General features: G+C 36.7%; 1 protein-coding gene across 1 annotated transcript in view; it reads right to left on the bottom strand.

The window, feature by feature from the left end:
• The window catches only part of SYN2 (synapsin II), a 186,827-nt gene that overhangs the window by 99,099 nt on the left and 59,864 nt on the right, over positions 1–27,864 (bottom strand). Inside the window, exons 2-4 of the mRNA XM_054838018.1 lie at positions 13,875–13,932; positions 11,427–11,518; positions 8,093–8,249 (exon numbers count right to left, since the gene is read on the bottom strand). Coding sequence (XP_054693993.1) covers positions 8,093–8,249; positions 11,427–11,518; positions 13,875–13,932 — 307 coding nt within the window. The remainder of the gene's footprint in view (positions 1–8,092; positions 8,250–11,426; positions 11,519–13,874; positions 13,933–27,864) is intronic.

Raw genomic sequence — 27,864 nt, 5'->3', positions numbered from 1 at the left:
GAAGCTAAGAAATGGTTAAAAGTCTGTTTCAGTTTTCTGCCACCAGAAATGTTCAATGCAATGCAAGCCTGCAATGGATGTCAAGAGCTCCCACTGCTGCTCTTTAGTGCAGAGAAGGACAGGGCAAAGTGACAACAACCTACCAGAAAATTCAAGAATGCCGTAAAAAGTTCTGAGTCTACTTTTGCATTAAAATTAGCCTCATGGCAGTAAAAGCTGGTCAAAGCAAAATATATATATACTCAATTTTATATATAAAGTACTTCATAGTTCAGGCAAAGATTGATGAATATAAAGCTGTAAGAATTACTTGCTGTATGGAACAGAAAACAAATCACCACTGCACTGAGGTATATTCATTGTTTAAGGGTTTCTGCTTTTTTTCCAAGGAATTTCGAGTGAGCTTACATATTTTAGGAAAGAAAAATCATTAAGCAAGACTGTAATATTCCCTTTCTATTACAAGAATAGATTAAACTTATAATAGCTCTATAAAGAGGTGCAAAGAGGAGAACACACTGCTAGGTTTAATGTATTTAGATTTCTTTGTTATGCATTTAAACAAATACTTATTTATCAACTTTGCTCCAATTTAGTGTTCAAACTTGCTAGTAAATTGTCTTTTGACCAAAAAGCTTAAAATGTTTCCACCTTCCTTCTGACACAGTTTTGTGAATTTACTTTCAGCTCTCGCACTACAAATCCATCAACATGTTTTGCTTTAACTGGCAGACTGAGCAAAGAGGCCAAAATCTTCATTGGCTGACAGAGAACTAAACTACAGTTTTTTAAGCTTAAGAAAGTTCGGCTGGGATAAGTACTGGAAGAATAGCACGTGTGGACGGTTTGTTCTCTGGCTTCCCTATAGATACACAGACGTCTGCCTTCACTATGTCTGTAAACCCAATACCTTTCGTATGAATAAAAGCCACAAAACTGGTTTTAGAAAGACCTCTACCATTCACGTAAATATTTGCAAATAGGCAAATTGAATTTGTTACGGAGGTCGCAGCCATTATGACATGAAGCTGTTCAAACTTTACCACCCATGCGATTGTGTCCAGTGCCTAAGAAATCAGCTCTTCAGTGCTCAAGAAAGAGGCAGACAGCACCTGGCTTCCAGTCTTGAAGGGAAAGAAAAGAACTGCTCTTTTTCAGTAGCCTTCTCGAGTACAGGGGTAGGAAAAGGCCTTTAACAGCCTGTTTGGGTGGGCTCTGGCTGCCCACTGTCCCCATCGTTATCTATCAAGTAGATCAATCTTGTCAGAATGGCTGAAACAACAAGAGAGTTCAGTACTGGCTCCAGGTTTCATCTAATGAAATATATAAAATGATAGCCATTCCCTAAAATACAAGTCTTAACCTTTGTAAGATTTATAATGTTAATAGACATTAAATTTGAACGTCCCTAAATGTCTTTCCTGAGTTGAAGCCAGATTGCAGGTACGCGTTCTTTAGCCTTGACCTTCAATAAGATCCCCTCTGGCATATAGAGAAGTGCAATAACCAGCCAAATTCTAGCCCATTGTTCAGCATTATTGTACAAATCTTATTTTTGGTAACGAGCACAGAATTTTCTTAGAGTGCAATCAATATTCAGTAAGAAATTTATAATTTCTTTCTCTAAGCCAGACACAGAATAGCATTGAAAGGTGTCATAGATTTACAGTAAATAGGTTTTCAAAAGACTTTCCTTCTTGTGCATATTCATTTTATTTCTTATTTGTTTGCCAGAAGATACTTTGACACGATATTGAAACTCATCTGTATGGTTGTGTCTGCCTATTAGCATAGCTTCAATAATTCGTGTCAACAGGAAGCTGGAATGAACAGAGTTCATTTATTTTATATGCTCCTCCCTGCAGAGTGCCTACAAGATTCCTGCCAGTGCCCCAATCTGTTGCTTAAGATTATTAAAGTATAGCTTGAAGGAGGAGAAACACAGTAGAGCAACTTCTAACAGCAACAAGTGAAGGAGGAGAAAACAAGGGGGGGAGAGTACTATAATACCATCAGAAAGCAAGACAGGGCAGTTAATACAGACCTTCCAAAGAAAACAAGGTAAGAATACAGAAACGAAGTGTTCAATAAGAGTAGAAAGATGAAGACAGGTAAGTAGAAAATCATCTGCAAAAGAAATGCAAAGCAAAATACAACACATGAAAGCAGAGAATTACGTAAGCTTGGCAAAAGGAGCAAAAAAGAAAAATGTCAACAAACTTGCAGAAGTATTTGGCTGTCTCCTCACAAACTGTAGAAAAAGAAACAAACAAGAACTGTGAGATTTACAATACTACCAAGTTTGACAAAAGGAAAAGCCCTCCCTCAGAATGCCTGCAGATGAGCAAGAAAATAAAAATTGGCATAACAAAGTGTTCTATGGCACTTCTTACATTTAAAACACTTAATAACAATAAATTCCTACAATGAAGCAAAGTCCCAGTGATCTTTTAAAGGTGTTTCACTACAAGATGGGTTCACATGTGGAGGTCTATGTAAAAAATTCCAGGATCTTTCAGCTCTCTTTAAAATAATACAGATAATTCCACTCTGCCAGCTCTTGACCAGAACATAGTTCCTATCTTTTTTCCTTGATTTCCCACATTACTGAACCGATGCAGCAGTTTGTCACTCTGCCAGCAGAGTTTACTTCACTTGAGGCCAACCCTGCTCAGCACCCAGCTTTCCCATCCGTGCGGTGACACACGTCTCTTCACAAGCTGCTATGGCTACGCAGCAGCTTGACACACTACAGTGGGCTTTCCACATCCCCTCTGTGACTACGTCAAGTCAGTATTCCAAGCTAAACACGACTATTCTACCAGCCTGGCAACATCTAATTAAGGTCACAGTGCTCACAAATGTTTTTTGTAGACACATTATTATGCTGTAGGTTGTGTCATCTTCTTCACCAGAGTCAATGTGTAATTAATGTATCAGCCAATCCTTGAAGCCTCCTGTACCAACCACTCTTACACAGCCTCCCAAGGCACACCAACAAGAGAACAGATTTGCAGCCAGCTACAGGTGCTGCTATGTTTTTCCTCTGCAGTAAAGGAACCAGAACTGCTACCATGGAATTGGACTGATTTGATGAGAATTTTCTCTCTCTTCAATCATATACACTTGGTCTATACAACTGCAGCAATTCTGTAATCTCTGCAGCGTTGAAATGCTTATCACTATCTGAACCTAGAAGTAGCAATCCAGCTACTATAGTGCACGTGATTAGTATGTGACAGTCTGGGTTTAACTAGAAAAAAGTGTTCTATCTATAGCAGCCTTGGACATTGAACCTTGCAGTCCCTGACAAGTAACCAGCGTCTGCATGTTTAGTATACTCATCAGTTGACTCTACCTCACTGCATAATTCCATTTATTGGCAATCTACTACACACAGTATGGGTGAAGAGATAATAACCTGCAGTATTCCAAGACCGCACCCCTATCACCAATATTTACAACTGAAGATAAAATCAAGAGCAGGGTTCAATTGATGTCATAATCATAACTTTGAGCAATTAATGATGCTCTTTTCTTTTTACTATTATCAGACTTTGATAAATGCTTTACAATAGGTTCTGCGCACCGTTAGACATGAGTAGAATTGTAAGATGGATCACAAATCCAACAAGGAAAGTATACAACATTTTGCCTCACCTTAACTCAATATAACTGTAAATTAAAGTAGGTTAAAGTTTTTTCCCATTTGAATGGGACAAGTCATGCACAAGTCTATTACTTTGCACATGACAATGCAATGAAATGTTCCAACGTGGCAAGAGAGGGTATGAAACTTAAAACGGTTGCTCCACAGCTCTGCATGTGCTCAGTAATAAAGAACTTAGTCTTTATTTATAAAACTCATGCTATCCCCCTTGGTAAGTAGCTTTCTGACATTCTTACTAGCATTTAAGTGAAATCCATCTCACCAGCCACGATCATGAATTTTTCATGAGGTAGGTGGTAAGTATTATCACAGAAGTGAAATAACAGGAGCACTGTAGTAATCCCAAATCATTAACATATTTCAGTATGCAAACATCTCACCACACACATTCATTTCAATATTTTCTTTGCCATGGTTGCTAGCATCCTACCTTTTCAAAGGTTTATATGGTGCTTTGAACTTTTGACATGCATTCGAAGGAACTATGTATGTCCTGGCACCGGAAAACACAAGTTTTAAGGCTTGTTTTCAGAAATGTTTTTAGTATGTTCCTGGCAATCTTCCCACCACACCCCCATCTTTCAGTAATATACCTCAGATCAAAGACAAATTTGCTGTCTATTAGCAAAGGCATAGAAACCCAGACAAGAGTACAAGAAGAGTTCTGCTGAAAAATTAAGGGCAGGTGCTTCAGTGTCTAATGCAGGGGATGAATCTGTCCTCAGGACTGAAAACAGATGCTGTGCGTCTGGAGCTGTATGTTAAAAAAAAAAAAAAAAAAAAAAGGCAAAGACCTGATACTCTGAAGAACAGTCATTTCAAAACCAAAGATTTTGTATGTCGGCTTCTAACTCTTGTTTTATTCCACAGCCCTTTTATAACTAGTCTAACTTTCCTGACTTCCCCTCCTAGCAATTCTACACTACTCCTGATTTTACACTGATGTAAGTAAGATCAATTGCCCATGACACACTATTTTTTCCCCCTGTTATTATAGAAACTGCAATTCACTTCTGCCACTCAAATTTTATGTGCAGGAAAGTCAATCTATTTCTCATCCATTAATATTGTTCCTTATGGCTTTATCTAGACTCCTGCTTTCTAATTTTTCCTAAGGATTTTGAACTTGCAATTTTTACAGAAATAGCTTCCATAAAAGTATCAGGTCACCCATGTTAACAAAGGAATTGTCCCGAAAGGCATCCTTTACATGCTATGAAGAAAGGGGACTGATCGATACTGAGTCTAAGCACATGCTTCCTTACTTGCACTACTGCAAAATTGACATGGAAACTCACGACTGCTCAATATGCTTTCTGAAATGCTTTCTGACAGTAAGACGTATTTATAAAAAGATGCGTACATGGATGAAGTGGAACCTACTTTTCTTTTTATATGAATGTTAAGACTACAAATAACATAAAAATGTAATCAGAATTAGAGTGTATTCTAGTATTTAAGCCATGATGAAAAAGACAGAAATTTAAATAAAATGTTCTTAACTGCAAACATACAATTTCAGTTTCAACAAATCATGAAGTTCTGTATATAAGAGATTAGACTGGTAAGTGGTTCAACACCTTTAGTCAGTGCTGTAAATGTTGAACTGGTTTCTGATCCAGGAACTTACTGGATCTGCTAGTTTTTACTAGTTCCAGTTTAACTAAGTTTGTATCAGTTCAGCTTAAATATGTGTTATTTGAACAGTAGGGAACACTGCTTGAAGTACATCTAGGAGCACAGCATGGGCATCAATGGTTTTTACGCTTTAATGCTAGCGTGCAGCAACAGATTGAGGAGTGCACCCTAAGGCACCCAAACCAGTTTGCAGCACGGATTTCATATAGGCAGGGTAGCATGGATGAGTTCGGTGTAATCGAACCAGCTAGAAGATAATATTAGCAAAACCAACAATGCCTGGGTTCTGTGGCATTATCTGAACGTTCATGAAAGTTGCTCAATCAAAGGATCAACTGATTTTTACCCTCAGAGTATTTATTCTAGGCATGGGTTGAAACAGGTTTGCATGACTTCTTGCAGCGCTCACCCTCCCTAAATCTGATGAAGGTTTCTTGATGTTCTGGGATGAATTGTTGTCTCTACATCTCCCACTACCACAACGAACAGAAACCAGGATATTCCAAGTTAAATGCCCAAACAAGCCTCCTCAAGTTTGTACAGAAACTATTTTTGTGCTCAAATTAAAAGTCCACGCTCCTAAGTAGGTTCTAACTAAAGTACAGTGCCACCACACATTCAGAATGGGAACCAGTCACACATCTGCAGGCTTAGCTTATGGCCACAGGTGGGTAATACACAGAATTGTGGCCATTGAGGGAGCAAAGTACGATCATGTTCACAACACACAAACGTTGCCTACTCAGCCTCACTGCCCGTGACTTACAGTGGAGGCATACGCTCAGGCCCAGTTCTCTCTTAATGAAAACCACTCCAGGGAACTAGAAAAGATAATTAAAACGTGAAGGATGCTAGTTTGAAGCATGTGACCTGTCTGACATTACTAGAATAGTAATTTCTGAGAGGAAATAACTGAGTATTTCAAACAAAACATATTTTCACTGTCAGATGTAGAAATAGCAAGGTAGAAACATCTCAAAGGAAAAAAAAATCATTTCTCTTCATGTTAAAATAAAATAAGATCAGCTTAAAAATATTTTCATTTCATCTGTATCTAGGCTGAGACATACTACAGATATTTAAGCCAAAAAGGGAATTTTTGCAAAAAGCAAAGATACAGATATGGCAATTCAGAAGAGAGTCATTTCATCAAAAACTCCTATGTCACATCTTAAAAAAGCTCTACCATAATTCAAGACTGTTTTTAAATTATTATAACTCTAAATTCAAATAAGACCTTGTACTTTATCATTTGTTTGTGAGGGGTACTGTACAGAACAAAAGAGACAGATGGAACATGACAATCATTTCACACCTGTAACCTTATATTTGCTTTTGGCAGGTCTTCCAGTCATTATTAAGTAAATATTCCTCCAACGCCTAGTTACTCCTCGTTATTATTAAGTAAATATTCCTCCAACTCCTAGTTATTATAAGAGTGAAAAATCAGCACAGAAATTTTATGTGCCACAAGACCAGTTGTAAGAAAGAGATATCTTTATTGGTTTGGTGGAAAAAAAGCTATGACACAAATGCCACCAAAAGATTATTACAAGGAGAAATTATTAATTTACTTTTTATTGCATCATTATTCCATATAAATGCTACTGTTATTACTTCATCGCCCAGCTTTATTGCATGCAATGAATCAAAGCATTAAGAAATGCCACACAGCATAGAAAATGTGATGTATTAAAATAAAGGATTCAGCAACGTACAACATGTATTCTGAGAAGTTATAAACGCTCTATCAATTATTTATTCCCCACTGTAGTTTACTGCAACATAAAAGTATGATAACATTAGCTGCAAGAGGTATATGTTAAAATCTGCTGACAATTTTTCAGAGGGATTTTCATAGTAAGTATGAAAAAATAAACATCTTCAAGGCAATACAAGAATTACAGTAAAACTTTCCTTTGGTGCTAAAAATATGGACAACTGTTGACAACTGTTCTTACTCAGACATCAGAGGAAAAAATTATGAAGCTTTGGCTATTTATAACAAGTGGTATTCTTTAAAGTTTCATTAGCTCTAGGGCAAGTGAATACACCTATTAAAGGAATAGTGACTGCACCACTGATAATCTTTTAGAGCACCACACTTTAACTTGTTTCTATTAACACTTAGTTCTCTATGAACCAAAAAGAAAACTAAATTCTACCTCCATCACTACAAAGCATGTAATGAAAAACTGAATTGGCTTCTACACTAAAACTGGCAAATACCAGTGATTCTCCAGTGTACCTCATTACTCTAGGTGTAACTGAAAAGACTAACTCCTACCCCATATGCACAAGATTATGAAAAGAGCTTTCAAATGAGGAAGCTAATAGTTTCAGATTTCCTTGCTAAAGCATAGCCCCAAAAATTTCACAGACACTGGCTGAAAGTCTGTTTAAATTATGTTCAAAACCACAAATATGAAAAATATTCTCAGCTTGCTTTTCCCAGGCAAACTGTGAATAAACACTCTTTCCTCACTTGAGGAAGCATGTTAGCAGTGGATAGGCTTTCCGTTAGTTTCCTCACTTATTTCATTATTTGTACTACAAATATTTTTTTCTCTCTGTCTCTACACTGCCTACACTGGCTCTTTGAAAAAATGATTTAAATATCTTGGTTTACTTTTTATTCCTTTCATTATTGTTTCACTGCTTTGCTAAGTAACTTTGCAGTTTGATAGTCAATATTCATGAAAAGGAACTAAACAAGCAAACAAACAACAAAAAAAAGTCACTAACTCTTTTTGCACCAGAAGAACTTTTCGGCACATCACTTACCACCCACGGTTTGTCACAGAAGTTATAGATTGATTCCAGGGAGTTGACGCTAGGGATGCCTGCATACTGCATTCCAATGATCAAGTTACGGAAATCTTCGTTTTCTGCCATACTGAATGAATGTTGTCGAACAAGGACAAAATCAGGCCTGAATGACCTAGCAAGAAAAAGATATATTGCTAATAAGTCAATGATCGAATTGTTCTTCCTTCAACAGCAAAATCTTAAAAGGGAAAAGTGGATAGAGAAGTACTAAAAGAACACTCAAAACAAAGGTAAATGCTGTAAGACAGAAAGAATTATTGTGGCTTTATGAAACTCTGTACTGTATCATTTCTTAATCGCTCTTCAAAAAACATCAGCATCCAGTCAATAATGTGACTCCATTAAGGGGAGAGAGAAATTATCCTGGCTTTTCAGGTTGTTTTCCTACTGAAAGATAGATCATATATACAAACTATGAGTATGTTCTTGGTTTATGAGCACCAGCTCCTGAGCAATGACAATCAAACTTCTTTTTCACAACTACTGCCAGACTGTTTTAAAGACAGCAAGAGATAAAGCAACCCCATTGCTCATCAAAGGAATCATGCCGTAATTGGAGAGAATCACAATTCAACTTTTGACCAAGACACTTGTCAAAATGAACTTCTAAACTTACAACTGCACTTACAACTTCCATCTTTCTCTCTTGTATCTAATAAGGATTTCCCCTGTTGCAACCTCCACGGCTTCTTGTCCTACCACCATGCACCTTTGAGAACAGTCTGACACCATCCTCACCTTACTCAAACCCTGCCATTTGGTTTCTGAAGAAGGTTATGGAAAACAGAAGACATAATGCAACAGGGCAGGGCCACCAGTACAGGGGCAATTCGCTCCTGAACTTCACTGCTGAAAGGTTCTCCTCTGTATTCAAATTCTATAGGTGGAAAAAACACTGACTAGCTTGAAGCTATCAAGGTCCTGAAAGAGGTATCACTGCAGGGTAAATTAAATTAGTGTAGTAAATTAGTGTAATTATTTACATGCCTTGAATAAATATAAGCTGTATACTGGAGTGGAAAATTCCAAAGATTACAAAATGATTCAGAAATCTCACTCTAGGAAAACAAAACAAAACCAAAACAATTAAAATTCACGTGAACATTACTTAAGCAGTTTGGAGATTCCAGCCTGAATGCCATAGTCAAAGTACATTAGCTGGATTCTTAAGTTGGCTTTCAAATGTAATGCATGATTTGGCAAAAGCAACATTATAAAAATTTGCTGTTAAGGGTCATTATAACGGCACTGTAGACCAATGACCAAAACTTGTGAAGAAATGCTTGCCTTTAACAAGTTTCAAAAAAAAAAAAAAAAAAAAAAAAAATTTGTAGCATAGTTCTGAAGAATTTGTGCTCTAGGTTTCATGGTGGTGTGCCAAGTGTTTGAAACAAGGAAATTCAATTTACTGGCACAGCATGAGTATAATACTTAGAGGACTAATGATGCCTTAATCAAAATTGCAGACCACTCAGTAAAAGAAAGAAACCACCTCTATCATTTAAAATAGTGCTAAGGGGATTACACATCATCTCAAAGACAGCACCATGTTTTTAAATAAAAGAACGGAATGTGTCCTTTAAAATACCAACTTAATGAAACAATTGGGGAATTGGGGGAATGTAGTTTAAAAAAAATAAATTATATATTTTGCTTTGCAAAAACTCCTCAGAGGGAGTACATGATACATTTATGTAATTGTTCTAGTTCTGTAATTACCACTGGACAGAATGACTGTGAAGGTCATGAGAAAAATTTTAATCCTGGCTCAAGCATTTGTAAGATCCCAAACCTCAGTATTGTGTAACACGAGATACCATTTTTCACGGTTTAGTTTTCATTCAAAAAATTGAAAAAAGCAGGTGCCTGCTACATAGCATTTTCTTCCTAAAATAAGGCAGCAAAATTTCGTCATCAAAATTTCTATGATTTTACTAAATAATATTTTGCTCATAAATTATGATACAAGGTCACTTCAGACCTCACATTAATAACAGATAAGATTTTTTATCTCAGTATTCAGGCCTTTTTAGTAATATGCTCAGTATTTGAGCATTGTATTTGAACATTGACATGTTCTGGTGCTACCGTGGCCTCCATATACTTGTTCTGTTTGGAAAATTCTCCACAGAAAAGCCACTGGGGAGCAGTGATCAAGATTTCCTGGCTCCAAACTTCTATCTTGGGGGGAAAAAAAATACAACAACCCTAAAAAAAAAAAATCAAATCTTTTATTCTTCTAAGGAAATAATCTTGTTGATTTAGCATAAGTGGTTCTTGTATTAAGCTGCAATATTTTGGAATGCACAAGAGATTAAACAGTTGTGAGTTTTAAAGCATAAAGTACACTTATTTTCTATATTTTTCCCCGATTTTTTTTACATGAATGAGTAGAAATTTTCAAATCTTTTATGAATGAAGATATGAGATATGCTGTATGCTGTCCAGCTCCCTGAACTCTTACTCTAGCCTAAATATAAACGTAAGCAGTAAACTACAAGGTCACTGTCAGTGGCTTGATCTACCTTTCTGAAAGCAATTGTTCAGCCAAACAACTGCTACACATAACTGATACATAGCTGCGCTGGCCAAAATAGGAGTAATTCCCATAGATTGGTTAAAATACAGGACTGCCTGAAACTGTTTTGCTAATACTTAAGCTTTTACTTTGCCCAGACGTACCTCTGTTTTCGCCCCTTACATTTACAGGGCTGTTGATGTCCTCATTGGAAAAAAAAATTGTAAAATTACCCTGTCTTCAATTGGAATAATCCTTTTTGGACAAAACAGCCTATTGGGAAATCTCAGGCTTTTAAATTGGAATCTTTCGAACAGACAGTGATATTCCAGTAACTATCCTGAGAGAAGTGCTATGACTTGGCCCGTTTCAATACAAACTACTCCACACTGGAAATAAATACTGCTCATCTGGAAAGGTCTGGCATGTCATCAAGTTATCAAGGCTGTTTTTATGTCTGAAGCAAAGACAAGGCCCAAATCAATAACCCTGCCTCCCAGTCATGTATTCTTTACACCAGACTTCATTCCCATCTTAATCAAATCCATCTTTCATGTGATCAAAGTGTCGAGAGATTTCTTCCCTGTCACTAACAGGACTTACTGCACTGATCAGATACTTTATTTCCTACTCTTTGTGCCAATGATCAAGCTGCGTTGCATCAATCCAAACCCCTATTGCATATATACAAAGAAATCATTCAGTACCTTTTATGCGCATACATTATGCCATTTACTTCTTTTTGCTGTTATTCTATTTAGTTTTTCTTACCTGACAACTTTAGTGCCATTTCGAAATACTTGGATATCTACTGCATAATTGCCATCAGCATGGGCTATTAAGTTGATTTCTGAAAATTCTGCCTATGAAAAGAAGACTCACATTAGTCAGTCTGGTTTATTTTACCTTTATTTTCCCAAGTCCCTTCTTTTAAGTATTGTATCTGAACTGCTGACAATATATATTTGGAATCTAATGAGCACTAGGAGGATATTAATCCAATAGTATTTGCCACGTATGATATCACATTTGAATAAATTCTAATACAAAGAAAGTAAAAAGTAAAAAAGTTATGAAAAAGGACTGTGAGGCAGTAGCAAGTGTATTTCCTCATTCATGTCTGCATAGAACTGTGAAGATTGTATTGTTGGTTTGTATGGTGTCATCACATAAAACAATACAGACTCAAACATTTACATAAAGTTTTGAAGAAAACAGTAAAAAAGCAATGTTAAAATAACTATGATAAATAAAGTATTTTCTTATTGCATTTAGTGTCTCTTCATATACTTTACCCCTTTCTATTTCCTTTATGTGCATTTACTCTTCTTTTTAAAAGATCTGGTGCTAATAAATAATTGACTCGCAAAATTCACAAATAAATAACTTTTTCAAAGTATCTTCTCACACTGGAAATGTGGAATTTAAAAGGAATCACTTCCATACTCTGAATCTACAGTTATTTGAAAGGAAAGGACAGGATGTTTTTCATTTATCCACAGTCTTTCATCAGCTTAAACTCTCAAGGCACTTTACAATAACATTACACAGCAGAATAATTGAAATGCAGCCAACTGTCTCTAGCGGATAAATAAAAGCGTCTTTGCTATCCCGGACACTCATACAGAACAGAGAGTGTCAGAATTCTCATTAGTCTCCTCTTGAAAAATGGTATCACTGAAAGTCGTCCTAAGTAAAATCTGTGTAAGGCTTTCAGAAGTTAGTGTTCAGTTAAGGCAAGTGTTGACTACTCTAACCACTGTTCCAACTCAGTAGCTTAAGTATGTGCTTGATTCCAAGCATGGACATCTCTTCATTAAATCCCATACGCTTATATACTTTCTTGGATCCGTGTTACAATGTTCTCAACACAAGGGGCAGTTTTAAGATTATTGTAAAAACAGTGCAAATGGTGAGAGACTGAAATATTTGTGTAAGTGCTGACGATGTTAAAGAATCATTTAAAAATCTATTTAATCTGAGACTGACAACTCATCTCCCCGATTAATAAATCATATTAAACAATTATAAGTATTCACAACACAGATTTTGTAGCTTAAAAGCTTAGTACATGATAGAAAATACTGTATGTTGCAGATAGGTTGCTGTAAGTAGTATAAAAATAAAATAATGCTCTCTGGTATTAGCAGAAGAACACTAAAGTAGTTGTTAGTAACTCTACTTGTACAGAACTGATCACAGCGTTGATGTGTTACAAAGCGATTAGTAGGGTTCAGCAACTTTCTCTCTTACTGATCAAAGGTGGTTCTGGTCCTACAAGAGACCACATGAAGGAAATTTTGGGCTTACACAGAGTTTTTGTTAATATTAAAGAGACAGCGTGTGTGATGTCAACTGCATGGTCTGATCTAGGTGTGAAGGGGATTTTGGGACAAAATAGCTTGTCTCCTTTTTGCTGTCTCTCCTCAATATTCTTGAAGATCCCTGGCAAAGCCTTCCATGTTTCCAAGCCAAGAACATCAGCAGATATTCAATGGTGTAAAGAATGGAGCAAAGCTAGATGCTGCACTATTACAGTGAATTTAGATAAGCTGAATCCACACAGCCAGTGATAATTTCCCTCACACTTTGAAATTCCAATGACAAAACAACTGAGTTTAAGTATTGAAGCTTCTTATTACAGTAGCATCTATTCGTAGAATTCAAGGGTGAAAAGCAGTGAAAAGACTTATTTACTTCCCTAGTTTCAGAAATCTAGCTCAAATAAAATTCTAATGCAACCTGAATTATATCTCCATATTTATTCAGTACTTTTCTTCAAAAAAAAAAAAGCCAAAACCAAAACAAACCCCCACCAAAACCAAACAACAACAAAAAGCAAATGCATGCTAGCACTGCAACCAGAGTGCATGTATATTCTTATAAGAAGGAATTAGTGATACAGAAATGCAACCTGGAATTCATGGAGTGTCTGGAAAATTCAGTCTCTAAGCAACAGTATTTGAATATGACTTGTTTTTAATATGTCGTGCAAATTATGGTCAGAAACTTCTAAAAGAGCCACATGAGAATGAAACACAATTAAATCTTTGAGTGTTCTAGTTAATGTGTGAGGTTTTTTTTAAAGTACAAATGACTATGTATCTATCTATACAAATATATATATATACACGTATATGTAAGTATATGTATATATATACGTATGCGTATAAAGACACAAGTATAAAAATTAACATTCAGATTAAGTCATTTAGTTACCTGTTCAACCTTTATGTCGTATTCTCCATGGACCTTTTTTCCACGAAAAGCCTTGGCCCTGCAGGAAAGAAGGGAGAGAGAAAGATCAAGGATATATGTATCTGTAAATCAGTAGCTACATAAAGCTTCCTGTATGGCCTTCAGCATCTTGAAAATACACATATATACGAATTGCATCTACCTACTACACATACACAAATTCTCTCTCCCCTTTGACATCCTTGTATCCTTAACATCCCACCACACAGTATTTTGGTGATAAAAAGCACACGTAATGTGATTTTCAGCATTAAAGGGTATACTAAACTGAAATACATATTTCACAGTTATAATATAAAATGATTATACCACTATAAAGATGCGATCCTGCTCTCATTAGTCAACAATGCCAGCAGAAATTCATTTCAATGTGAACAACATTCGAACAGCCACTCATGTTAATCCTTATCCACTTAGTTTATTTAGAAAAATTGGTTCATTAGAAACACTATGCTTCGAAACTTTATATTGTTTTTAAAGAAAACATGAGAGGTACTGGAGACTATTGTCACCAAATCTGCAAATGCCTGATTTACTGATCAGTTTTACTTTTTCTAGACAACTTGAGACAACGTAATGAATCTGAAGGAGGGTTTATATGCAAGCAAAAATCTGCTGTGCAATCAAAAAACAGACCACCACAGAGTATCTTCTTAAGTGTTAAAAAAAAAATTAACTTTGTCCATGTTCAAAATACTATTGTATTAAACTAAATCTACCTCACAGTGAAAGTAATGTATATACTACATATTAAAACAATTCATTATTGCTTTTGGAAAATCCTTTTCCCACTGAGGTCCAGAAGAGTTTCACCATTGGTTTTAGTAGTGGAAGAAACAAACTTCATAATAATCAACTGAAAACACTGCCTTTGGCAACACATTTTTCTCAAGGATATCTTAGGTAATGTGGATAATGGATGGCAGAAAGCAAAGAAAGTGTTTATACTGAAACTGCATACTAAAATATCACCCAACAATTAATTCTGTACAAATATGCAATTGGTAAGAAGATAACAATGAAGAAAGCATTTGCATTACTGGTTTATACTGTTTTCTTGTAACAAATACTTATGAAGTTTGAAATCTATTGTTTTATTATGGGAGGTACATACTCAGGATAATAACAAAAGAAGAAGTTAAATATACTGTATCACAAGTCTAGCAAAGAAATACTATTCATCATTTATTTTTCTTTCCAAATTTGTTCTGAAATTCCATGTAAGTATGAAAATTCTCTTGAAAACTTTGAGGATGTCTGGACACAGCTTATAGTGCTGTTTATGTTGAGGCATCAGCTGGACCATGTTAATCTAGAAGGTGCAGAAAAAACAAGGACACCTGAATTACCCTGGGAGAGGTCTACAAGAGCCACAGAGCAGAGGAAGGTCTCATGTTCAAAGATAACACCACAACTGCCGCAGGAGAAAAACAACCAATTCATAACAACAGACAACTTACAAGTCTCTCTGGAAAACTAAGGTTTACCACTTTGAAGAATATTTAAAACTCCCAATTCTGATCGCCATGAATTTAACAGTAATGTTATTGCTGAATTTTACTGGGAACAGGCTGAGCTCCTAGATTTTATTTCCGATGCAGAAACAGGTACGGTAAATGCATTATTGGACGTCACATAACACAAATTTAATTTAAATAGCATTATGTTGGCTACATAACACAATAAATGTTACAGTGAGGCTGCCTCTTGAAGACTGAAAAATAAGCTTAGAGTAATACTCAGTTTCTTCAAAGCTGAATGATAACTTGAACTTAAAGATTAAACCTCCATGATGCTCACACTAACAAATATCAGCAACTGATGACCGCTTTATGAGAGAATATGAAAACAGGAAACCACAAAGAGCCAAAGAGAGGCTCTTCACCGCTAAGTCCATTGCACGTATCGGAATGTGCTCAAAAGGTTAGGTAAGGGGAGATGCTGTTCCTTTAAATTCAGTCTTTCTACTTAAACATCACTTAGATGAGGTAACCTTTAAACAACTAAACTCTGGCATGATTCACATTTCAAGAAATGACTTCAGCTTTGAAAATAAACAGTAAGTACTCAAGTTAAGCAATCTGAGGCTTGAAAACAAATGTGACATTTAAAGAGACTTAATTTCAAAGTAGCTTTAACCAACAAACTGTATAAAAATGTATAATATTCAATAATACTCTCCAAATGTTGAGCCACAAACTGCAAGAATTTATCTTGATATCTCTAAAAAATAATTTACAGGAAGTCATGACTCAGCCATTTCAGAACAAACTCTAAGAAATTCTTAGCATGAGTTTGCTGTGAAATAGAAACTAGTTTTCACATTACTTACTGTACTTAAAAAATATAGTCATGCCCTGCTTGAATTATTCCTATTTGCAATATGAGAAATATGCAATCCTATCATAAAGGCATTTATTACATACATAATTTTTTTGGTTTTGGTTTTTTTTGGTTTTTTTGTTACTGAGGGGAGATGGGGAACAAAATTCTTTGGTGTTATTGATTTACAGAATTTCACTGAATTGTAGTTTGAAATTCTTGTTAGACCTTACTACTCTTTAGTACTAAGCACAGAATACCTGTGTATCAACCCTCCGAGCACCTCCGCAGAAGAGGATTAATGCTTTCAAGGTCAGGATCTCTAGACAAGGCATTTGAGAAGAGTGTGAGGTTAGCTGTCAGCATGAATAAAGTTAACAAAACAAATTTGGCTGTCCACTGTTGCTGATTTCTTGCACTGTATGTGGGTAAGAGAAGGAAAGCAAGCTGAAACTCACTGTGTGAACAGTTGCTTTCCAAAGCATAAATGTAGAGGAAATAGACAGCTACTAATATGAACGCCACCACTGGAGTTATGAGCATGACCTCTTATAGTCAGAACCTTTTCAAAATATGTGAAATATTTATGCATTTCTTGCTTCACAATTCATTTTCTGGATAAAAATCTTGCACATTTAAACTATAGAATGTACAGCTGCCATAGATGCAGCCTAATACAAACTTATACTACTTACTTATCTTTGGCAAGGACAACGGATGAAGTAGTAATCACAACAAGTGTTTCAATATATAAAAAAAGACCTGAAACGTTTCCCTCAAACTACATAGCATCTACATACATTTCTGCAGTATCTCACTATGCCATGAAACCAACGCGGTTTCATTTCATATAAATGAACAAAGCATTAAAACTGGTGCTACCTTCAATTGGCAGCAAAATCAACAGGAAAATAATTTGCTAACATGCAACCGGTTTATACAGCTTCAATTTACATTTTTTACCACCACAATGATGAGCTTATCAGAAACAGTCTTTAATGAAGTCAAAAGCATGCATCTAGCCCTGCAAACCACTGCTCACGTGTGCAAGTCTCTTATTTTCACAGCACTGCATACCCTAAACCACTGCAATTTGCACTTGTCGATTTAGTGCAGCACTTGTAGTCCGATTTCTGTACAGGTAACATATTGTGCACAGGAATCAGTTCCATTTGAACACTGATTTCTGGGCATGTCTGAACAGTGAACTGGGAACCAATTACTGAGCCCATCCATAAGAAGACTGCATGCTCAAAAATAATTATAGCATCAGTTTACTACAACAGGGCAAAAGTTTGTTCCTCGTTTAGAACAGTAGCCCCCTCTAGAGTACAAAACTGCAGACAGTTATAAACAGCTAGCATAATTCAAGCAAGGTCACGTGCACATATACATACACACAGAGTAGTCTCAAATAACCAGTTCACTGGAATTGCCATACGCATGTAAAGATTTTGGCACAACCAGCCAGACTTCCACAAACTCAAAGCCTGATGCACTAGCCTCAGTGACAGAATAGGAAATGTTGAAGAGAAAGCAAACCCAGTCTTCAAGTTCAAATCTGGTTAGAAATAACTAATAATTTAATTAAATTAAAAAAAAAAAAAAAAAAAAAAGAGGAAAAAAAAAAAAGAAAAAGGGGGGGGGGGGGGGAAGTAGATTTAGTCTCAAAGTTTTCGTACCAGAAAAACTATGGTTTGTATGTGCTGCTGTACTTTCATGCTGAATTAGGAATAGTCAATCTATCTCCAGCAGTCAGCATTTTCTATTAATTTAATGCCAATATGACTGTGTCCAAGATGTCATCAGCAACCCATGCACATCGCTAGGTGACCCAGTAACACAGAGTGGTAAACAATATGGAACACTGGCATAATACATTAGGTAAACTCATCAACTGTCCCATGAAAAAGTATTGAAGAATCTAATAAAATATATATATGAGAACTAACATTTCAGTGATAGAGTCTAGACTCATTCCAAGTACATGGTTTTTAAGACAACAGTTTTGTAAATATGTATTTTTTCAATATGAAATCAAAAGAATCTGCCAAGGAAATAACGGCTTAAAAACACGATCGCATATCATGAAGCTGCAATAAAGGATCATTTAAAGAAGTAAGATTGTTACTTCTTCCATATGCTGAGGACCTTTTAGGCTGTTATGCAGACTTTTGTAAATATATGAAAATCATAAGAAACTGTTATCAAAAGTAAGTGTGTAAGATTTGCATAGTATTTTCATTTTATGTGACCTGATCCACAACCTACTGAAACCAGTGGGAATCTCTATCCACACTAATGGGCTCTGCAACTCTCTGACAGTACCAATGTTTGCTACACTGACTTCCAGCCAACCAGCCTAGCTAACAGAACTCATTGTTTGGAACTGCTATGATGATGCTATCATGACTAAACAGAAGACGTTATTAAGAATATTGTCAACATGCTGGTTTACAGACTTCCTTTTACTCACTTGTTCCACATTTCTGCAACAAGAGACTGATAATCTCTTATGAAAAAATAGAATCATAGAATGCTTTGGGTTGGAAGGGACCTCAAAGATCATCTAGTTCCAACCCCCCTGCTGCGAGCAGGGACACCCTCCACTAGACCATGTTGCCCAAAGCCCCATCCAGCCTGGCCTTGAACACTGCCAGGGATGGGGCCCTCCACAGCCTCTCTGGGCAACCTGTGCCAGGGCCTCACCACTCTCACAGTAAAGAATTTCTTTCTAACATCTAATCTAAGTCGACCCTCCTTCAGCTGAAACCCATTCCCCCTTGTCCTGTCACTGCACTCCCTGATAAACAGTCCCTCTCCATCTTTCCTGTAGGCCCCTTCAGGGGCTGGAAGGTGCAGCAAGGTCTCCCCAGAGCCTTCTCTTCTCCAGGCTGAACAACCCCAACTCTCTCAGCCTGTCTCCATAGCAGAGGTGCTCCAGCCCTCTGAGCATCTTGGTGGCCTCCTCTGGACTTGCTCCAACAGCTCCATGTCTTTTTTAAGATAAAATACCCTATTTAAAACCTGACTCTTAAAGACCTTGATACACTTAAATGTGTCACTCAGATTCTGCAAAGACCCATTTGGATTTAAAACATGTTCTTTTTTTCTTCTGCACTGTGAAGTTATACTTTTGGCACTCGACCCAAGAGTATTTCACTCTCATGTAAAACAGTTATGTTTTCTCAAGCTATTACATCATCCAGAAATTGTCTTAAAAGAAGCAGACCATCACCACAAAACAAGTGACAGAACATTTCAATTGCTGACTGTTAGTTTCAGTAGTGCTCCCTGTTGAGTTGGATTTCATTAGATTAATGGTAATCTCCATTACCAGGAGCCTGTAAATTTGAACAGCAGCACATTTTATTGGCTCTGAAATAGCACGGCTAATATCAATAGGTTCCATACGTCACATTTGTATCAGGCTGGTTAAGTTTTGCTATTAATCACTCAGTCTGATAAAATGTCATATTCAATGGAAGCACTGTAATGGCAAGGAGGCACAGATTGCTCTTTCCAGTTATTCACTGCGGGATCTGACAATTCACAGAAACCCTAAGTGAAACTTGATTAATTTCATAAAAACATTTTTTTCCCCAGTATAACAGGCAGGACACAATCAATGCTGTTCTTCATTCTACATCATAGCCTAGCCTTTTGAAGGGGAAAATATACTGTTCATATAAAAAAAAGTGCTAGTTTCTGCCAATAAGGTAACATATAAACAATTACATTTTACCCTATTACTTAATCTATTGAGGTCACAATAAAAATGATTTCTGAACATCATCTTCTGTGCCCAATGGCACAACAATGGCCATTTTTTATTTTTAAATATCATATTGCTTCCACCGGTACAAGTCTCAGTCTTCAGTGCATATCTTTACCTGAAATCACTGTCTTGACTACTCCTATGCTCCTCTTGTCAATTGTAATATACGGAAAGAGAATTACTAGGAATAAAACCAAGCACTTCCAGTCCTAGTGTATATTAGCACATGATGGAGTCATCCCAGATGGCAAAACACTGGAACCTATCAGTTGGTTAATTCTATCAAGCTACAGGATTTCTTCATCACCGATCTGCCCAGTTTTATTGAGGACCATAAAGCACAGCTATCTGAGCAGTTCAAACTTAACAGGGTAGTAGAAAACATCTGTAGGAAACGAGTCCTCCTCTGGTACAGCGCTCTCCTTCCCTGAATTCTGTAACTTTGAGCAGGGACTTTGTTAAACACATGCTTAAAAACCAGAGCTCCTGCACGCAGCCTTTCCTCTGCAGAGGCACCCAACCGTTATACCCTTCCTCATTCCCTTCACCGGTGATGGCTAAATTCATAAAAGAGCCGAGAGTAAACACTTTTCAGTGGAGTATTTTCCTGCCCAGACAGTAGAGATGCTGCCCAAAGAGATTCAGATCTAAAAGCATATTAAAAAAGAATGCACAAACAATCTAGAAATAAAGAATGCAAGTTTATTAAGCAGCAATTATTGCATTTCCCTTTCTGTGCTGCACATCCCCCTTGTTAGAAAGGTTTTTTTTTTTTCAGAACAGCTTTTTATGTGGCACCTTCAGAGGCTTCCACAATCTCATTTTTTTTCTCTTATTACTAGGCTTTTCTTTTTTAACAAATTATCCTATCCCTTGGCATATATCAAAATGTTATCTCCTTTACTCTGATTATTTAAACAAAACAGAGCCATTTTATTCTTTCACAGGACAGATCTTCCAGCCCATAGAACCATGTGTGTTGCTTTCATCAGGAGCCCTTATATTTGTCACTCTGTTCTGTGCCTGAATACGGTGTTTTCACTAGAGATCCAATCAAGAAGAAAATGCCTCCTACTCTTGATTCTCTCATATGAGCTTAAATTTTCTGGGTCTTTGGAACAGCACGCTTTACTGAAAATGCCTAATTTTCTGCCAATTCAAAGTGAAACAAGTACTCTTTCATGACCAAATGCTAGTCTGTCTTTCTGGTAATGTCTCAAAATCCCACACCTCCCATTATGTAATATTTACCATTAGCCCATTACTTCTGTGCAAGATTTATAGTCATGACATAATTTCTGTGGCCTTTTTTTTGTAAATTAGATGATAAATGAAAGTATTTTTAAACGTTCATTCCCTCATCACTAGAAAACCTCATACGTGATGCAACATATTATAACCTTTTCCAAATCTGTTAGACTCATTAGAACAACTACTACACTTTCCCATGGTTAGGTTCATAAAAAATATTTTGTACTCATGAGATGAACAGAGCGTCCCAACTTTTATGCAGGAAAACATCACTAGTCAAATTACAAAATATTACTGTTCTAAATACTGATGAAGGTTTTAATGGTTCTTAGTGCTGTAAAAGTCAAACTGCATATTCTGCATCAGTTGCTGTAAGATCCTTAATCTTATCTACTTAATCTTATCTATATGCAACCATATCGCAGGCTAAAGCGACAAAGTTAAATTCATCATTTCCAAGTCTCCCTACCAACTAAGTCATCTGCTCTTTCCAACTCCGCATTCTGTTGACAACAAAGATAAAGTAGTTAATGAGCAATTCTACCATTTAGAAAGTAAAGCACTCAAAATTATCTTGAATGAGTGGCAAAAATGTCACACAATGCAGCCATTGGTGGTTAGTTTATGACAGAAAAAAGCAAACCATCTAGAGATAGCATCTAGAGATATTTTGGTTTGTTTTTTTCCTATTCAGGTAAAGAAGATAAAGTGAGCCTAAAAGACTACACTAACAGAAGGTAATTTCTGACAACATCCGAAATGCCACAAAAACCAGCATGGAGTGAAAAAAATCCTTGAGAATGAATCCACATTACTGATGAACTCTTCAGCAGAAATTTACCTGCCTTTTAATTTTTCTATTTATACTGAATTCTCTAAGGCATTTTAAATGCCTCTAAGCAAGATGTGTGATTGCGAGGTGAGAAAATTTGAATCATTTATGCCTGGAGACATTACAAGGTGATATTTCATATATAACATGTCTGGATATCACATTGTTTGAATTATCACCTTTGAGGATCCTCCAATATAGAAGTGGTATCTTAAAAACCTCTCCAGCTAGTTCCCCTCTGCGCTTGTCCTATAGTTGAGATTCAGAACAAACTAGTCGACTTGAGGTAAGAAAGAGGGGGAAGCGTGCAAGTCATGTATGTGGGAGAGAGCGTGCACGCCTTTCAGCCACAGTTTGTAGCTAAACCAGATTAAGTACAACATGAAACCTTCGGTCTTAATGTCAAATGTTAAATCTTCAGCCCCACACAGGGACAAGACCCAGGAGAAACACAGGGTAATGAGAGAAGAAAGGATTGCACGAGTGCTAGAACATCGAGAGATACATACATATATACACACAAACAAAACCACACTCGATCAAGAGGGTGGCCTTTGCAAAGAATTGCAGTGATGGTACAGGCAAGTCTGAGTATTTTTTTCCCACCTGGACCCCCACAAGCATTTCACGCCCTTGCAGCAATACTTCTGTGGCCCTACCAATACATTCAATACATTTAAATGAGCAAAGGATAAAAAGATTTTTCACTGATCAGCAATTGCTTTGATCTTTGGCTCAGAGATCCTTTCACCTCCATCACATAGATCTGGAGTCTCTTCCAATTCTATCACCAGCTTCATGTTACAGGAATACTAGAGGTTCCATTTGAATCAAGATCTCAAATAATCGGTATAAAACAGTCTTCGATGCTTCAATTATTTTTTTTCATGTAACTGAAACTTCTGCTTTTATGCTCATACTTAAGACAGTCATGTACTGCCCTGTTTCTCTGAGCAGACCAATGAGAAAACCTAGCCTTCATAGCTCTACTTAACTTGGTTTAGCATCTTCATAGATGCTTTCATAGAAAGAGTAGATGGCTTTTGCTGCCCTCTTCTGTAGAAAGAAATGTATATCAGACTGGCTAAAAAATTGTTTCCAATCACAGATAAACACAGATTTACGGTCATGTTCCTGGCTTTAAGGTAGCTGCGTGAGTACCAACCCCTCTTTGCTACCTGGCCCCTGCTGCTCTTTCAGTCACACGCAGGAGCTGTCTGAAAACAGTGGAAATGCTTCATTGTCACAGAGTGAGGTGTATGCTTGTGCTGAATGATGGATGTTATGCGTGCCATGTAGCATGAACCTAACTTGTAAATAGTTTTAGATCAACTAGAAAAAGCATATTAACAGCAATAGTACAAACAGCCTCTATGTATTTAACACAGTGTTAGACACAAGGAAATTAATCACTGACATCAACATGGATTAAATGAATAGCAATTGCTAATGCCGTCTATACTCCTTTCCTATTTTAAGTTGAATTAATCAATATTATTAAGTCCAGAAGGCTGCCATGAAAAAACAATTCCTTCAAGATACTCAAGTTACAATAACCATCAGAAATGCATCATACTGATAATTCTCAGTACAAATGAATACCAAGAAAAAAGAAAATACTTTTGCCAGTATCACTTTTCCACTGGGGTTTTTTGGTTTGTTGGCATAAAATGTGGTTTAAAACAAACAAAAAAACCCCCATGTTCAGCAGGTGTAGCAGATTACCATTTTGCCACTTCCAGGGTACCTCCATATATTGCTTCTCTGGTCATATTTTCAGACATGCTGGTACTTTTATCCTAACAAATCACCACTAGACATTTTTTCAAACAGGATACTACATTAGTGAAGACTGAAAATATAGTACTTGTTTATTAACTGCTACAAAACGTGCATGAATGGGTTCTTCTGAAAATATGGCAAGGAATATATTTTAGCAATACTCGGAACAAACTAGTGGACATGAGGTAAGAAAGAAGCAATACTTTCACTAAAAGGAATAGTCTCTTCTGCTCAGAATTAAGCTTTCCAAGTACATTATAAAACTAAACTAACCACTTTGTATTTTAATATTATATTTAAAAGTATAAATCACATATAATATTGTCTGTACTTAAAATATTCATGTTTGGTTTATTAATTTTAGTATAGTCTAAAAAGTTAAATAACTAAGAGTCTGTGTTCCTCAGGATTTTCAGCTTGCCACTACAGATTAGAGAACAATAGAATTTTCCAGTACTGCTGAAGTTAGTGAATTGTATTTTTCTCCACAGTAAACTGGCACCACAACTAATACACTAGACTGGGAGCATTCTCCACCCCTTCCCCAGGAGAAGCTGACCTTGTGAATATGGGCTTTAAAAATTCTTACACGGGAACAGTCCATAAAACTAAAAGTCAAGTCAAGTCTATTGGGATCTGTAACACAAAGCATACCGTAAGTCTCAAGGATGTTGTGACAAAGGGGAAGCCATTAAAGATGAGAAATGTGACCAGGATACCTGACAGTAACTTTTAGCAAAGTAGTGCCTGACAGGTTTGGATTTTTGCAGGCAGCTGTGCAAACACTTTATTTGCTTATAGTGCATCTAATTAGAAGCTAAATAAATAAATAAATTAAAATCTCCATGAGTGATACATTCATTTTGGCAGAACTATGTGTTACAGTAATACAAAATCCCACAATTGCTCACACCCTCATTATTTGTAAAGCAAAAGCCATCAAGTTTTTAGTGCTTAATGAACACCAGAATCAAATAAGTCCCACACTGTTCCAAGCGTTTGCTGTGCAGCTGCACAGGCTACTCTGCGCAAGGTCTGCATTAGACTCAGGTCACATTCAGCTCTAGATATGCAGCAATATGCAACTGTATACTGTACCTCAAATTTGGGATTTTGAAATTCAACAGCGTGCCAATCTTTTGAGCAGAACTTTCCTGATGAGGCCATGTTGCAAGCTCCCCAGCAGTCCACGGCCCTAGCTGACTGGCAGTACCTCCCAGATGTGAGGAACAGAGGCAACTGCTGAACATGGAGTGGTATTCCAACGTCTCTTCCCCTTCCCAGAGGAGCATTATCATGTTTTATTTTTTTTCACAACTAAATGCTGTCAAATGTAATTATGAGATCCACTGCCAAACAATGGTAGTGTAACAGACGTGAAACAAGATGCAAACAGTAGTCTCTTTTGACATACATTAAAGCACAGCAATAGCTGTAATAATTTCATAATTGAACCATTGACATCTATGGGATTAATTCCCCCAGTGCCTACAGGAGTGAGAACAGGACCTGTTCTCTTTTGCACACAATAGCAAAGCCTGTTCCAAAATCTCAAGATATTTGAGTAGATCATCTCTCTAGGAGCTGTACTGTGGAAAGACCGCTTTAAATTTAGTTGGCGACAAACAACATGTTAGTCAAGGATGCCCAAGAGATGACCTGAATCCAGCCCTACGTCTCTTTGTGGGCTACACCCACCCACTTCAGTCCCTAATGGGAAGTGGCTAGCTTATGGTACTAGTCACCTCTCCACTAATGGATCCTTGGGCAACCACAAGTCTGCAGTCCATGGCACTGATTCATTTGGATGGGAGTTTTAGAGAAAAAGACGGCAGTACTTTTCCCATGAAGATACTGCCATTTGGCAAAGATCAGAATAGCAGGCATGTGCAAGCCCTTGTTACGTAAGATCCAAAATCTGCAGCTAGTTACTGGTAAATATTTTTGCTAGTGAATTTATGACTCTGGGCAAGGATGATCTGCCTGGTGAGTAAACAAAACATGAACAAATAACAGCATTCAAAGTAAGAATATTTTCTTGATTATTCTACAATCAGGCCTGTTGGGACAAAAATTCAGGATGTGTTGAAAACCTTTCAGACTCAGAGACCCAGGATACCCATACTGCAAGTTTAACTTGCTTAAGAGAGAAAGGCTGCTACACTCATTCTAGTTTGCTACTGCACAACACAAATTAGTCTGCAGTTATATCAGTGATTGCTTTGAGACAACTCTCATATCAAACTCCCACATAGTGGCATACTGACAGTTTCTTCTAAAAATCCCCCTTTTTTTCAGTTGTGAACTAGGAAAAAAAACCAGAACAAACCAAAATAAGCAAGTAATCCCTAAATTCCTAACATAACAATCAAAAGAAAAGTTACCAGGATTTGCAGACATGGCTATTAATTTTTTTAAAGCAAATCAGCAAAATATTTCTGACTAGTCTTGAAGTCAGATATTTTCTATCTTTAGTCCTGTGTACACCACTTCTGAGGTTCATTCTTATCCCCAGCAGGTTTTATCACTTTATTTTCTGTACCAATATCTATTTTCTATAGCAATCAGCAACAAACCTGATGAGCATTATGGTCAGGAACTTCACGTTAAGCTCCTGTAGTCTGAGTTTCTCCATTCTCATGAACTGCTTGCCATATTCTATTGTCCAGCAGGAAATTCAAAAGAAATTCATGATGTTGAGTTACAGACAGAAACCTATGTACTTATTTTCTTGTAAAGATTTCTTACTAGAAGATCTCATTTTTTGATATTATATTGTCATAACATTCACTAATGGTATGTAGTAAATAAGGACAGATTCTTTCATCAAGATTTAAGGGCAACCAAACCCAATCTCAAGAAGGACTGTCATAATTACAGGTGTTTCTTCTAAAAGCATTTCAAATTCTGTCCATTCAATCAGGGTTACTTAAGATAAAAATTCTACTTCTCTTTACATTATTTTGTATCTTCAGCAGTTTCATTAAACTTCATTAGGATGCCCACTTTCACTACTTTGCTGGAAAAGGAAAGCAAAACAAACCACGATTAATGTCTATAACGTCTGTGTTTATGCAATAACGAATCTCTGGATGGGAAATGGAGCTTCTGCAGAAGTGCCAGCTTTTCCAAACCCAGAGCAGGCTCACACCTACATTTTGGTCAAGCACTGCCATCTGCTGGGCAGAACCCCCAGAAAAAACAAAACTTCAGAGGAAACAATATTTTTTTAGTTTGGAGTATTTAACAATTTGTCCACCAGAAAGTATTAATTTAAAAGTAATAGTGACTGAATTTTAAACTGAAATATTAATTGTTGTAAATAAAGTTCGAGCAACTATAAGCAATTTGAACAGTAATTTCCAACTATTTACTATTCCTACCTACTCTGTATTAGAACTCTTCTACAAAATTTCTGAGGGAAAAGAAACAGCTGAAGCATTTTCTCAGTTGTATCTTAAAATAAAACATATGAATCTATCACAACCCAAGGTATAGTGCAGCTTTTCACAAATTAAAAAGATACATGGGTACAGTGCTGACAACGGCCAAAAGCCCCCGCTGACATTTGCTTTTACCTTCTATCTCAGTTTGAGATATTGAAAAATTAAAAATTAAAATACAAAATAAAAAAATAAGGCATAATTACTTACTAAGAAGAGTAACAGCTAGGTTAGATTCCCTAAAGTTTTGTTTCTCTCAGCACTGACAATCTCATGCATAAAGTTGTGCCAGGTGTGGAAAAAGGGAAAATGGTAGGCTACACCTACAGCTTGAGACCTTGTTAGCCTGTGGTCCCTGTTACTAAATGTAACACCCCTGCGCCTCTTCTGGCCAGTACACAGCTATAGGATCAGACTGGCCATCTGACAGCTAGGGTTGGAGAGAAAGAAGAGTTGCAATCTTGTGCTCATAAATGAATACAAGATAGGTCTAGATGTCAAAAATTGAGAGACAAAGAAAAATGGAAAATTCTCAGTACCAGT

Source organism: Grus americana, chromosome 11 (genome assembly GCF_028858705.1).
Source record: "Grus americana isolate bGruAme1 chromosome 11, bGruAme1.mat, whole genome shotgun sequence".
Lineage (NCBI taxonomy): Eukaryota > Metazoa > Chordata > Aves > Gruiformes > Gruidae > Grus > Grus americana.
This window is presented reverse-complemented; position numbering and strand designations above follow the sequence as displayed.